Source organism: Typopeltis vanoorti, chromosome 11 (genome assembly GCF_054136105.1).
Source record: "Typopeltis vanoorti isolate ZY-2024b chromosome 11, IOZ_Tvanoo_1.0, whole genome shotgun sequence".
Lineage (NCBI taxonomy): Eukaryota > Metazoa > Arthropoda > Arachnida > Uropygi > Thelyphonidae > Typopeltis > Typopeltis vanoorti.
In genome coordinates, this window is record NC_143559.1 from 98,069,136 (window position 1) to 98,083,008 (window position 13,873).

The 13,873-nt window shown below is 34.0% G+C and overlaps 1 protein-coding gene across 1 annotated transcript in view; it reads right to left on the bottom strand.

Moving 5' to 3' along the window:
- The window catches only part of LOC150101867 (uncharacterized), a 117,667-nt gene that overhangs the window by 89,621 nt on the left and 14,173 nt on the right, over positions 1-13,873 (bottom strand). Inside the window, exon 2 of the mRNA XM_090399918.1 lies at positions 12,960-13,084. Within this exon, the coding sequence (XP_090256044.1) occupies positions 12,960-13,084 (125 nt within the window). The remainder of the gene's footprint in view (positions 1-12,959; positions 13,085-13,873) is intronic.

Below are 13,873 nucleotides of genomic sequence, written 5' to 3' on the forward strand. Positions count from 1 at the left end.
ACCAGTTTTGGTCATTTTTTGTTTCAGTCACCCCTATTATGTCGATCTGGTACTTATCTAATTCCTCAGCTAGCTCCATTTCTTTGCCATTCAGGCTTCTTACGTTGATAGTACTGATCTTTAACTCTGGTGATGTTGAGTTGGGGTTTATTTTCAGATTTGTTCCAGTAGCTGACTTTTCACTGTTCGCCCTGGTTCCCTGGCGAAAACAACGGGGGCCTCATTTAACCGGGCGACGCCCCAGCTGGCATGAAATTTTGTCATGTTGTACCATCATTCTATATTTTGGTTTAACCAATAAGAATACAATTTGGTCGGCTAAATCCCAAACTGCCAGCCCATCCTCGTCCGTTCAGTATCCAAGTAGATACCCAACAGGGTGCACCACGAGAAGGTGAGGATTGGACATTAGGTCAGAAGCCCTGGTCGGTTCTCCGCATTCCTTTAAAGGCTATGTGGAGGTCTCCTCTCAGTTATACAGCTTTGACCCTTAAGCACCTCATCGGCATGCTGATCACCTGATTCTTTATAATCCTTCTACAACCTTCTCTGTGTAACTCCTGCTTAATGAAGCTATTCATTCATCTAACTTCCACCTGATTTATCCTTCTGACTCTAGGTATTCATTCAGATATTGCTTTCTTCAAATATCCATTGACCACCTCCTATATACCAACAACATATTTCCTCTCCAAATTCTTATGCCATTGCTCTGCTGAAAGCTGTCTCTTCAGCTTGTCATAATCACCTGCTTTGTAGTTCCACATATATCCCTTCTTAATAGAAAAGTCTGCATGTTTGACAATCTCCCAGGTCAAGACTACATGATCACTTTCTCCAAGCAGAGGCAGCATAGCTAGATTGGTTAATGTTAAGTTCTCTGATATAATGATCAGATCCAGCACTCTTGAACCTTGTGTCCCCCTCCATTACATGTTGCTTCCAGGTAATTATCTCTCAGCAGCTGTATAAATTCCATTTCCTTCCCTTCTTGTGACCATTCCTCTTCCCAATCTATGTCCCCATAGTTTAAATCCTCAATAATAGCTACTTGACTTGTACTCATCATGCTAATTAGCAAGTGCATGTCATCTACATTTTCCCATATATCCCCTGGATTATAGCAGCGGCCAATTACATATTTAGTCCTGTTGGCCTCTTTCTCACACTAGATAGCCTCAAATGAACTGCCCTCTGAATCCCCCTTCCCTTGATGTATTTCTGCTCGTTTTGGATTTAATTCCTCTGCTATCATTAGCAAAACCTTACCCTCCCCCCATCCTGTTCCTTCTGTCCTCTCTGAAGACGCTATATCCTTTGCATTCTATTCCTATGACCATATCATCCTCAGTCAATGATGTCTCACTAATGACTATAACTTTTGGCCAAGTTGTACTAATCAATGCATAACTTAGTGCATTGGTTAGCACAACTTGTTGGAAGTATTCAATACTGACATTAGTATACATAAACTGAAATATCCCCATGATCCCACTATCTCCCTTACACCTTGGGTTACTTAGCCAACTAAAGTTAATCTGGGGTGCTACATTTTGCATCATGTGATCACTCTATAACTTAAAATGACTGTTAACAAATCCAAAACTGATTTTGAAAAGGACAAAAACTGAAACCTCATATAATTTCTGAAACCAACTATTTTATCCAGTTTTGCTTAAATCCATTTCACAGTCAAGATAATTCTACTGCAATATTACTTCTGCACAAAAGCTAACATCATGGATTATTTATTCATAGGTAGCATAATCAAATCTATGCCAAACATAGTGTATTCAGACATCTCCTTTGATATCTGTCCAGAAAGATTTCAAAAGAATCTTGATATGGAGAGGATATCAAAAAGTATTTTAGTTCAGATAGCATTTCTCCGAACTGTTCTTCAAACTGTGCTCTTGAGTTAATTCCTATTTTGTGTGGCCTTTTCACAATCTCTTATTTCTTCCTGGTATTCATACTATTACACAGAATTTAGTATATATCCAAGAAAGAAAACATAATCTTTGCAATTGAATTACTAACTTATTGCTCAACTCGATCCCATTTAAAAGAATGAATAAATTCATCAACACTCAAACTTCTGTACTATTCTGAAGTCTCTCTAGTAATTATTGACTGTCTGTGAGTATTCCACTAGTGATTTCAGAGGGATCTTCTTGCTTATCTCAATTTTCTCTTGACAAACCTGACCAAAGCCTCTGGCAATTGAAGTGGCAGCTCTGTACTTGTTTACGATGTTAGATTAATTTTGGGAGAAAGGACTGCTGAGTAAACTACAATCATATATGGTCTGCCAGTGGTCTTATACAATCAGATTACCAGTTTCCTCTCCACACTATGTGGAGATCAATAGATCCTTATTGATCCCTGCATTAGATGAGAATATGTCTAGACTCCATTCTTTCAATTTTTCTCTCCTTGTACATATTAACAACTTCCTCCAATTATACTGAAATTTCACCCCATAGCTCTATTGTTGATGGTAATAAAATAAAACCAACTTCTCATACATCCTTCAATTCTAACTGCAAATCTGCAACTTAACTATAAGCTATTGTTGGATTCTGAATGAAGAGAAATTAAAACTATTAATACTCCTTTCAGAATCCAACATAATCCACCATATCAAAGGCTACATCTGTAGATATTATTTAATGTAAATCTCTTATTATAATCTATTATTCATATAATTATCTTTAAGTTTTTTTATTTAATTAATTAATCTAGGATATGTATTAATAATGGAAAGGACTGTATATAAAAATAACGTTCAGATTATTTTATTTATTCCTATATTAATAGTAGAAGAATTTGTGTTCATCATATTTAATTATATATTATTTGAATTGAAAAATATACTGTTATTTAGTTTCTGTATGTAAAGGTATAATGTTATGTAATGCTTATGCTTATGTACTGCTGTAATTGTTGTCATGGAGACGGAGTTAAAAGTAGAAAGTGCGAGTGTAGTATGGGTGAGTTATGGAATGTGAGATGGAATTGATATAAGCTACATGGTGAGAACAAGTTTTGGCAGGAAAAACGGAGTGAAAATATAAAAATGGAAAGTGAGAGAAAACAAGAGCAGTGGGTCAGCAGTTGGTCGGCAGAGTTAGCACTAGAACTAGGGACCGAGTACAATTGGACCACTCAGCACAGTAATGGCACTGAGAACAGTACAACAGAGATGAGGAAATAATTTATTGGCAGCACGGAGTTAAATAAGAGGCTGTAGTACAAAGAATTAAGTGCTGTGATCAGATTACAAAGGATCTAAATGTAAATTGACAACTCAGAATATTGATATGGAATTCTGACGTTAATGTTGTATTCCAGAGCTTTCAAGGAAGATAAATGAAAGCTGATTCTATTGTAAAGTAGTATATGAGGAATAAGTAGATTTTCTAGTGCAAGTGTGCCTGCCTATGTGATGTGCTGAAATTAAAGATTAAGTTAATTTAAAGAAGATTACTTTTGAAATGTATAGCTCCAGTGTGATAATTAACTAAAGTTTTAAGTGTGCCTCAGTGAATAATATGCACAAAGATTTATTCTGGTAAGAACAATTGTACTTTATAGCATTTTAGAGTGAAGTTATAAGAATTATCTCCTTCTGTTAAATCCTAACATTAACTGTGGTGCTTATGCTGAAATTAGCCGAAGCTAGAAGATTAATAGTCTTCCCCCACCCCCTTAAGGTGATAGCTATCTCTTGACTGAGCTATGTGATTTCTGACTAAGGGATAGATAAAGAATACTACTGTAAAAATATTTGCTGTGAATTTCAGTGGTAAAGACCTTTACTTTAGAACTATCTTTGCCTATTAAGGAGAAATTAGATTTTGAAGCTCAGTGTTTAATACCAAAAGTTAAGTGAATGTTATGTGTAGTTGAACTGAGTTAATTTTGCATTATCTTGTATCCAAAGTATGCTTATGTATATATTATATAACCTTGCATTAAATGTTTTGTTTTATTGATTTCAATTTGTTGTTAGCCTGATTCTTTTCCACTGAACCGTTCATCAAATTATCGGACCTAGTGGGAACCTAAAATGTTAATGTAAAATTTGGCCTATATATTAAACATTAGACTGCTAAAGTTAATTAATATTTGATTACACTATTTTGCATAGACTAATCTGAATATAGGGTGGCGCAGTATAATAGAAATTTCCCTATATTTGGATTAGTAATCAACACACAATTAATTAACCTTAATAAGAACAACATTAAAACAAGAGCAGATCAAAAGACAGGATGGACGATCCAACACTATGAATCAATCTGTAGATGACCATTTCATTTACATCAAATAGATTTAGTGTTCTGAAGAGTCTTTTCTCCCCTTTAGAACCTAATAATTTTCTTCTTCAAGATCAACAAAACTTAAACAGAGTTTGGAGGTCTGAACTAGCTTGAAAAAAATTTTCATATTTAGTCTCTAGAATTTCTGGAATATCTCAACCTTAGTCTACCTATAGTACTAATACAAGTTATAAATTTCATAGCTGGAATATTCACAAAAACTCACACAATTTCTTGATTATCTGTTAAATAAGAAGTTACTGCTGCAAGAGACCAAACCATTTCAGGCTTCCTTTAGCAGGGCAGTGGTCTCATGCCAGGTGAAAGCCAAATAGAGGACAATACATCTGTTTGGTTTAGTTCTTATTTTTTAAACTTTTTTTTCTCTAAACAACTGTATATTTGAGTCTACAATTCACATCTGAGTTGCTTGACTTTGATCCTTCCCCCCCCAAATGAGATACTCCATTTTATCTTGTTCAATAGCAGATGGTGATCAGTTCCTATTTCAAATTCACAGTATCAGATTTGTCTACAGTATCCTCTTATATCCTACACGAACCTGAAATATCACTAGCAATCATCTTTCTTTATGTATATAACCATTTTTTTTCTCTCTCTCTCTCTCTCTTTTTATATATATATATATATTTCTTGAAATTTCTTGTAATTTCTCTGAGAAGAATTCCACCCATCTATTTATCTGTTCTTTTTCAGTTAATAATAATAATTCAAAACCAACTCCACGATCTAGATTTTGCATGATATCTGCTTACTTTCACAGAAGCACCAACATATAGAACAAAAAACAACAACACTTGTAGAAACAGCCAAAAAAGTTGGTATTAGGATAAATAAAAATAAAACAATGTTGATGAAAATAAATGCAAAGCAAAATAAACAAATAACAATAGAAGAAATACCGCTTAAAGAAGTAGAACAATTTATATACCTTGGTTCAATAGTATCAATAAAAGGAGGAACTACTGAAGGAAACAGCTGGCTTATTCAACTTTCAACTAACTTAGAAATATTTGGAAAAACAAGAATTTGTCTATAAAAACTAAAATGAGAATATTTAACTCAAATGTAAAGGCAATACTAATGTATGGATCAGAAAAGTGGATGTTAAACAAAAATATAGTTAAGTCCAGGTCTTCCTAAACAAGTGTTTAAGAATGATACTGGGAATATATTGGCCAAAACAAATATAACAAAGAACTATGGCAGAGAACAAACCAGAAACCCATGTTGCAACAGATACGTGAAAGGAAATGGAGATGGTTGGGGCATGTGCTGAGGAAAGGAGATAAAATAATAGTAAAACAGGCTCTAGATCAGAACCCACAGGGTAAAAGAAGATGAGGAAGGCCATGAGAAACATGGAAACAAAACAATACTGAAAGAAATAACAAATATTAATAAAAACTGGAACCAAATAAAAGCAGAAGCAAAAAACAGAGTCTGGTAGAAAATGGTGGTGGAAGACCTATGCTCCGAAGTGGAGTGAAGAGGATTAAGTAATATATATATATAACTTAATACACATCACTGGTATATTTCCAGGATTTTTCATGTAACAATACCAAGTTTTTCTTAAAATAATTTTTTTAGTTTCTTCTGATGTATGCTTATACATACATCAGATACACACACCAGAAGAAACTAAATGTATGCTTATAGTTGTATAAATCTTACCTAGAACATTAATAAGAAACTTTCTCCACAATTCTGACATTTAATTTTATTTCCCTTTTTATAGATGATTACAATACTGAGAGTTTAATTCTGTCGCCTAGAATTTGACAGATTCTGACAAGCCTTTTGAGTTGCTGTGTAGCAATTGTAAAATTTTTATACCATCATATAAGCAATGGTAGAATCTACTCCAGCCTGGATCTCTAGTAGCTTTTCTTACTTCTAATAGTGAAATACATCATGGCTTTATTCCGATAGATATTTCTCTAACTCACCATTTCACTGAAGACATCTGATAATGGTTCCTCACATCATAAACAGGATTCAAACCTGGGTCTTTCCAAACAAAGAGCTCATCTAACCAACAAAGCTACAGAGGCTCCAGCAAGTATGCTAAGGGCCAAAATTCAATTTACCCTTTTCATTTTATTTCATATGGAGAAGTAATCTTGAAATTTAGGCTACTTAGGCAAGTTTCTTATTAGCTAGTTTAATATAGTTCAATAATCAGTGCTGTACATATTTAAAAATTAGTAAAGCTATAAAAAATTTTGCAAAATAATTAAGAGTAGAATATTTTCTGTTATCTATTCTTACATCCTATATGTCGGCTGATGGTCCATATCAGGAATCTGATGATTATATGCTGATAACTGAAAACAGAGTTTATTTTTAATTATCATTTCATGATCAGAAACAGTTCAGGAAGTGAAATACATTTCATGTTTCTAACTTTTACACTAGACCTCAGCTCAGCCAGTAATTACAATGCCCTTGGATTGGAAAATTCTGAATTCAAATTCTGCCTAAGAACCTTTGTAAGGGAAATATATTCCATCCAAGTTTCTGGGCAGAATATATTTCCTCCCAGAAACTTGGGTTTTTAATTCTGCAAAACAGACCAACTGGTCAGAGCATACATAGAATTCACAGAGCAGATTATGTAGACAGAATTAACCACTCTATCATAGCCCATCATTTCAATTAGGTTTCTGTCAAGCCAAATTAATTGTATGTGATAGGCCACTGAGCCAAGCATGTAAGGGAAGATGAGATAAGATGATATGAGAACTTTTCAGTTCAGTTACCATGGAGTCATGAACCAACTAGCAGGATGACACTGGCTATTATTATATAGAAGAAAGGAAACTCTACATCTTGTATGCATTTAGCATAATTATTATTATAAAATAATAGTTAAATCTGGCTATTACTAATGTGATCAATTTCAGTAATGTTATGATTAATTTCATAAAATAAAAGGATTTGCAGCTCTGATATCATAATGAATGTGTACCCAGGAATACTTAGTTCATTTAAAACTCAATAAACCGTAAATTAATAACAGTGATCCACACAAATTCAACTTATACTTGTAACAACACTTATGTTAGAACATGTGACATTACCATTTTGTGTACACGTACACTTACACGTTCACTTAGTGTACACGTACAGTCCATTCTGTAATTCAGAATTACACAATTCTGTAATTTGCTTCTTTTTTTTGGTTATTTATTTTTTTACATCTGTGACAAATGCTAAAATATTAGTACACAGATTATGTTAGTTCTATTTGTCACTTAGCATCATCATCATCATCAAATTCCTGCCATGTACCTTCAAGGGGTGTACAGGATATGATAGTACTACATGAAAAAAAATTTACATCATTACTAACTTCCTATCTACAATTTTCCTCCAAATCAGTCTGTTACTTGTCAAGACTCCAACATTATCAGATCTTATATTTCTATCGTCTAAGGCACTTTGTACCGTATCAATCCACCTATATCTTGGTCTTCCTCTGGGTCGTTTTGCTGCCAATCTGGCAGAGAACACTTGTTTTGCTAATCTTTCCTCGCCCATTCTGTTTAAGTGACCATACCACCTGAGATTAGCTCTGCTAACTCATTCCTGGATGCTGACAATGTCAAGTTCTTTCCTAATATCCTCGTTTTTAATATGATATTGCCATTGATGCCATCTATTCATGCCTCTAATCTTTCTCAGGACTCTCATATCTCCGGTCTCTAGTCTTTGGTCAAGTGTTTTACTTCTGACCCAGCTCTCAGATCCATAAGTTAAAACTGGTTTGAACACTGTCTTGTCACTTAGCATTAATATATATATAAAAGTGACTTTTCTGCCTTGGGACAGGACACAAATCACAATCAAGTTAAGAAAAGCACTTTTATTTGCATGATGTACTTAATATAAATTTTTACATGCTCTAATGTCAGACATTTTTAATATCTAATGTTATCATTTCAAAATTTACTGCAAAAATTTACTTCTCTACCATTAACTACGAGGGTGGTCTGAAAAGATCTCAGCTTTGACCATAGATGGCAACACTATCAGCAAGATTTTTTTTTCTAAGTTGGTACATCTGTCATAAGCATCCGCACAAAATTGCAGTCATTCTATCAAGTAGTTTGTTTTATACAGCTGTCTGAAGCAAAAGTGTTGTCTGTATCCCTTGAAATGAATAAAATTGAGTATCGTGTGGTTATAAAATTCTTTGTAAAAGATGGTTTAACGCCAAAAGAAAGGAGCTGCCGAGTTTAAACATGGCTGTACCAGCCATGAAGATGATCCATGAGAAGGACATCCAAAAAAGTGTAACAACACCAGAAATCATTGATCAAGTGCACAATATGGTATTGGATGACTTTGTCCATGAAATTGCTGCGACTATAGGCATTTCAAAAGAACATGTAGGATATATTTTGCATGAAGAATTGCATATGAAAAAAGTTTGCACAAGATGGGTGCTGTGCTTGCTTACAGCAGATCAAAAATGCGCTAGAGTGCTTGGAGCGTTTTAACAAAAATAAAACTGATTTTGTGCATCAATTTCTTACTATGGATGAGACGTGGAGTCACCATTACACATCAGAATCCAAACAACAGTCAAAACAGTGGACAGAAGCCGGTTGTTCAGCACCAAAGAAGACAAAGTCGGTTCCATCAGAAGGAAAGGTCATGGCATCAATGTTTTGGGATGCTGAAGGCATTTTGTTTATTATCTTGAAAAGGGTAAAACAATAACAGGAGGAATATTATTCCGATCTATTGAGCAGACTAGATGAAAAAATTCATGAGAAAAAACCCGGTTTGCAGAAGAAAAAAAAATCATCTTTCATCAGGACAATGCACCTGCCCACAAAGGTGTTTTGGGAATGGGAAAATTAAGGGATCTGCACCATGAATTGTTGGAACATCCACCCTATTCCCCAGATTTGGCTCCCTCTGACTTCTATCTCTTCCCAAAACTAAAACTCTTCCTTGTTAGTCAGCATTTTTCTTCGAATCAAGAGGTGATTGCAGCTGTAGAGGGTATTTTGCAGATCTTACTGAGAACCACTACTGGGACAGGATTATGGTGCTGGAGCATCGCTGGAATAAATGTATTAGTCTTAAGAGGGATTAGGTTGAAAAATAAAAATAATTTTGAAATTATAAATTCGTTTTTTCATTGTTAGGCCAAGAACTTTTCAGGCCACCCTCGTATAATTATAATCCTGTCATTACTCTGTTTTGATAAAAGTGATACAATGTAAACTTTCAGTGTGAAGCAGCACACAAAGCTATATTTATTGGCACTGCGATCAGCCATAGACTGGGACCAATAATTATAATCACTGTGTTCAGTCTTTAGCAGAGTTGCTTGTATAAGTCCAATAAGTCCAAAGGATTTAATAACAGGTTTAATAGATGTTAGCATAAACACCAATCATTATTTATTTATAGCAAATTTATACAATCGCTTTCTGCTTCTGCAGAGAAATACATATCATGTTTAATAATCAACTTTTGCTAGATCCAACTCATTTTGGACTTGTCGAAATCAGGGATCAAGAGGATATGAATCCAATTTAAAAGAAAAAAAAAACATCCTTATCATCAAATTCCTGATGTATATCCTCAAGAGGTGTACAGAATACTATGATAATACTACACACAAAAAAAGTTTATGTTATTACTAATTTCTTATCAACAGTTTTCCTCCAAATAAGTCAGTTATCTCTCAGGACACCAATATTGTCAGATTTTATGTTTCAATCATCTCATGCACTTCTAAATGCATTAATTCAGATAGATCTCAGTTTATTTTTTGCACCCTGACACCACAGACCTGTTTTTGCTGATCTTCCCGTTCGTATTCTATTTAAACGAACATACTGAGATCAGTTCTGCTCACACATCATTCCTAAATATTAATGTCAAGTTCCTTTCTGATACCTTCATTTTTAATATAATTCTGCTATTGATATCATTTGTTCATTCATCTCTCCTAATTTTTTTAGAACTTTCACATCTGGGGTCTCCAGTCTATTTTATTTCTAATCCAAGCTCTCATATTGATAAGTTAAAGTTGGTTTAAACACTGTCTTCTACACAGCTAGTTTAATTTCTCTCTTATTTCATATAAATTTATTCAATAGTCAATTGAGTTAAGGAATCCATCAGATTTGTACAGGATTTATTTCTTCATCAATTCCCTGATACCCTCAAAGGGGGTTAAGGGTACTAAAACAGCACTACATGATTAAGTTCACATTATTATTAATCTCCTATCAACAATTTTCCTTCAAATTAGACTATTACTTGTTAGCACTCCAATATTGTTGTATCTAACATTTCATTCTTCTAAAGTGATTCTAACAACCTCCACCCAAATGTTAGTCTTCCTCTGGGTCTTCTTCAGCTGCATTCTCCATTGAGAATGCAGCTGAAGTTTTCTATGTTCCTGCCTATTTTCATAGTTTTAGTCTTTTTATTGCTGACTTTTATGTCAAATTTGTAACAGTTGTTATTCAATTTAGATAGAGAATCCTGAAGCCTTACACTGGAGGTGTTAGGCTTCAGGATTACAGGAGTAGATCATCTGCATAAAGCAAAGAGCTAAATTTGATATCTCTGATTCTAATATCAGGTTTAATGCCACTTTCTTTCATAATGTGATTCATATAGATGATGATGAATAAGAGTGGAGGTAATATGCAACCTTGTCTTATCCCTGATTTTATCAAATCATTTTCCTATATTTCCTTCAATTTTAACTGCTGACTTACAATTTAAATATAAACCATATACTGCTTTGTGTAATGTGTTCATTTATCCCATATAATTTTAGTGTTTTGAAAAGCTTTTCTCATGGTGCCTTGACATATGCCTTTTCCAGATCTACAAAACTTAAGTACAGATCCTTGTTATTCTTATGATTTCTCAACTGTTTGTTGTAAAGGGAAAATCTGATCTGGATAACCTCTATTTGACCTGAACTTACATTATTCTTATCTAAGATTCTCTTTACAATTTTTCTCAGCCTATTTTCAAGTATGTTTGCTGGGAACACTTAGAAAAATTCATCTGTAATTCACATATTCAGCTTTATTCCCTTTTTTATACATAGTAATTGGAGCTCTACTCCAATCATCTGGAATTTGACCTTCTGACCAGGCCCTCTGAATTATACAATATAGTCATTGCAAGATTTATACCTACATATTTGAGCATTTCTACTCCAGCTGCCTTTCCACATTTCAAGTTTTTGATGAGTTTTTCTACTTCAAGTATTGATATATATATACTTTTGTTTGCATTCCTCTTGAAATTTTTCTACTACTGTCACTGCTTGTTAAGAGTAAAAACACATGATCTACATAAAATAAAGAGCTCAATAACTGCTTCATTTCTGATAACAGGTCTAATGCCACTTTCCTTCATAATACAAACCATACAGACAAATAACAGCAGAAATAATGTGCACTCTTGTCTCACACCTGATTTCATAACAAACCATCTTGTGGTACCTCTTTCAATTCTAACTGCTGACTCACAACTTGTATTTTAGTTTCCCATTAAAAGAAAAAAAATCTGCCTGATAAATAAGTTACATTCATTTTATACCGTTTCAACTTAATCACAACTAAGTTGAGTACAATGATTATAATCATTGTACTCAGTCTTTGGTGAGTAGAGTGTAAATAAATATAGCTTATGATGATGTGCCTCTTTGCTACTTCTCAATGAATGATTAACAGTTGCATCACTTTTGTCTTACTCAACTATCAAAGCAGTGACAGGGATTACAGTTATAGTGGAGAATGCTTTGCAGTAAATGTCGAAATGGTAATATGAGATAGTGAAAATATTTCTAACATCAAAGTGTGTAAAAATTTCCATTATGTTCATCAAACAAAGAGAAGTGCTTTTTCTTACTAAATTTATTTCCCAATCCATGATTTGGTGGAGTAAAAAGTCAAAACATTGAATACAGCTCATCTATAGGAGATGCACACATATTGGTTACTGAATTAGAAACTTTTATTTAATACTGTGTTGGACTTCCTTTAGTGACTACCAATACTGATCCTCTTCAATTCCCTGTGCATAGTTCAGTGAGATATGAGTTGGAAACAGCTTTTATTAAATGCTTCAGTCAACTGCTGCATGCAGGTAGTTCTGTTTATCCATACAAGCTTTCTCAGATGATGGCAACCTCGTAATTCCTGACACTGTCTTAGGATTACAGTTATGTCTCTTAGATAAGCAATACAGTCAGCTATACTGGTTTCAAAATTGTGGCTCCAGCCAGACGTGCACCCACCATAAGCCCTTTATCGAACTTCGAAAGATCCTTTGTTTTTCCCATTGTGATCAACACTATTCATGATTACTGAACAGCAGCATTGTTAAATAGTTGCCCAGAACATGTGGGGAAGCACGAGACCAAGTATTTTGCATATATGCTGCATAAATGACATTTATGTACATCTGCATAAAGGTTTCTAATTCAGTGGCAGGTATGTGTATGAATAAATAAAAGAATGGCATAATCTTATATCAAATTGAAGAGATTGATTCTTATTCTTAGAAAATACTTTATGTCACTCTTTATTAATTTTATGCAAAAATGATTTTTACCTTGAACAACTCTTAAATCAATGAGCACTTCAGATAAAATGACTAGGCCTTCAGTGATCACAAGAATCACTATTATAATATTGCATGCTCTGCTATTTAATCCTGTCCATATCCTTTCACATGTCCTAGAGAAAGAAACATTGTGAATCATTAATCAAAATATTTACAAAGTAGTGAAAAAAAAGTTAAACATTTTAAAAATCATTGAGAGTTATTAATTATTAAAAGTGAAAAATTTTCAATCTCAAGTGTTTTGTTTTTTTAAATAACAACTCCACCTGCAAAAGCTTAAGGACCTATCATTATTATTATTATTATTTGACTCCTCCAGGGAGTCGAAAGACTCATCGAGGGAGGACACCTGCTCTATCTCCGCCACTCAATCCTACAAATGACCACTACTACACCAACACCATCTACTGTCGACTATCACTAGTATTTCCACAGACAATCACAAACATCCAACATTATGTGGTACCATTGGTGTACAACTATAACAGACAATTATATATTTGGTTTAATCATTTATCCAAGTATAAGCAAACAAAGTTTGCACCTGAAATATTTTCAAGACTGGGGAAACTCGTGGCAAAGGTGGTATAAGTTCTCATCACTTGTCTTAGTATCCCATAATGCAAAGCACATATCCTTGCAGACATGTATAATGTTATGCATTACTACCCAGACCAGTTTCTACCTTTATTGAGGTCTCATCAGTGGAAGTCAGACCCAGAAGTAGTGATACTAAGGTGGAAGTAATGGAGAAGTCATATTTCCATGTCATTTGCCACGAGTTGCCCCAGTCCTGAAAATATTGCAGGTGCAAACTTTGTTTGCTTACATTTGGATAAAGGATTAAACCAAATATATAATTGGTAGCATAGCCAAGTGAAAAAAAACTTCCATCAACTTAT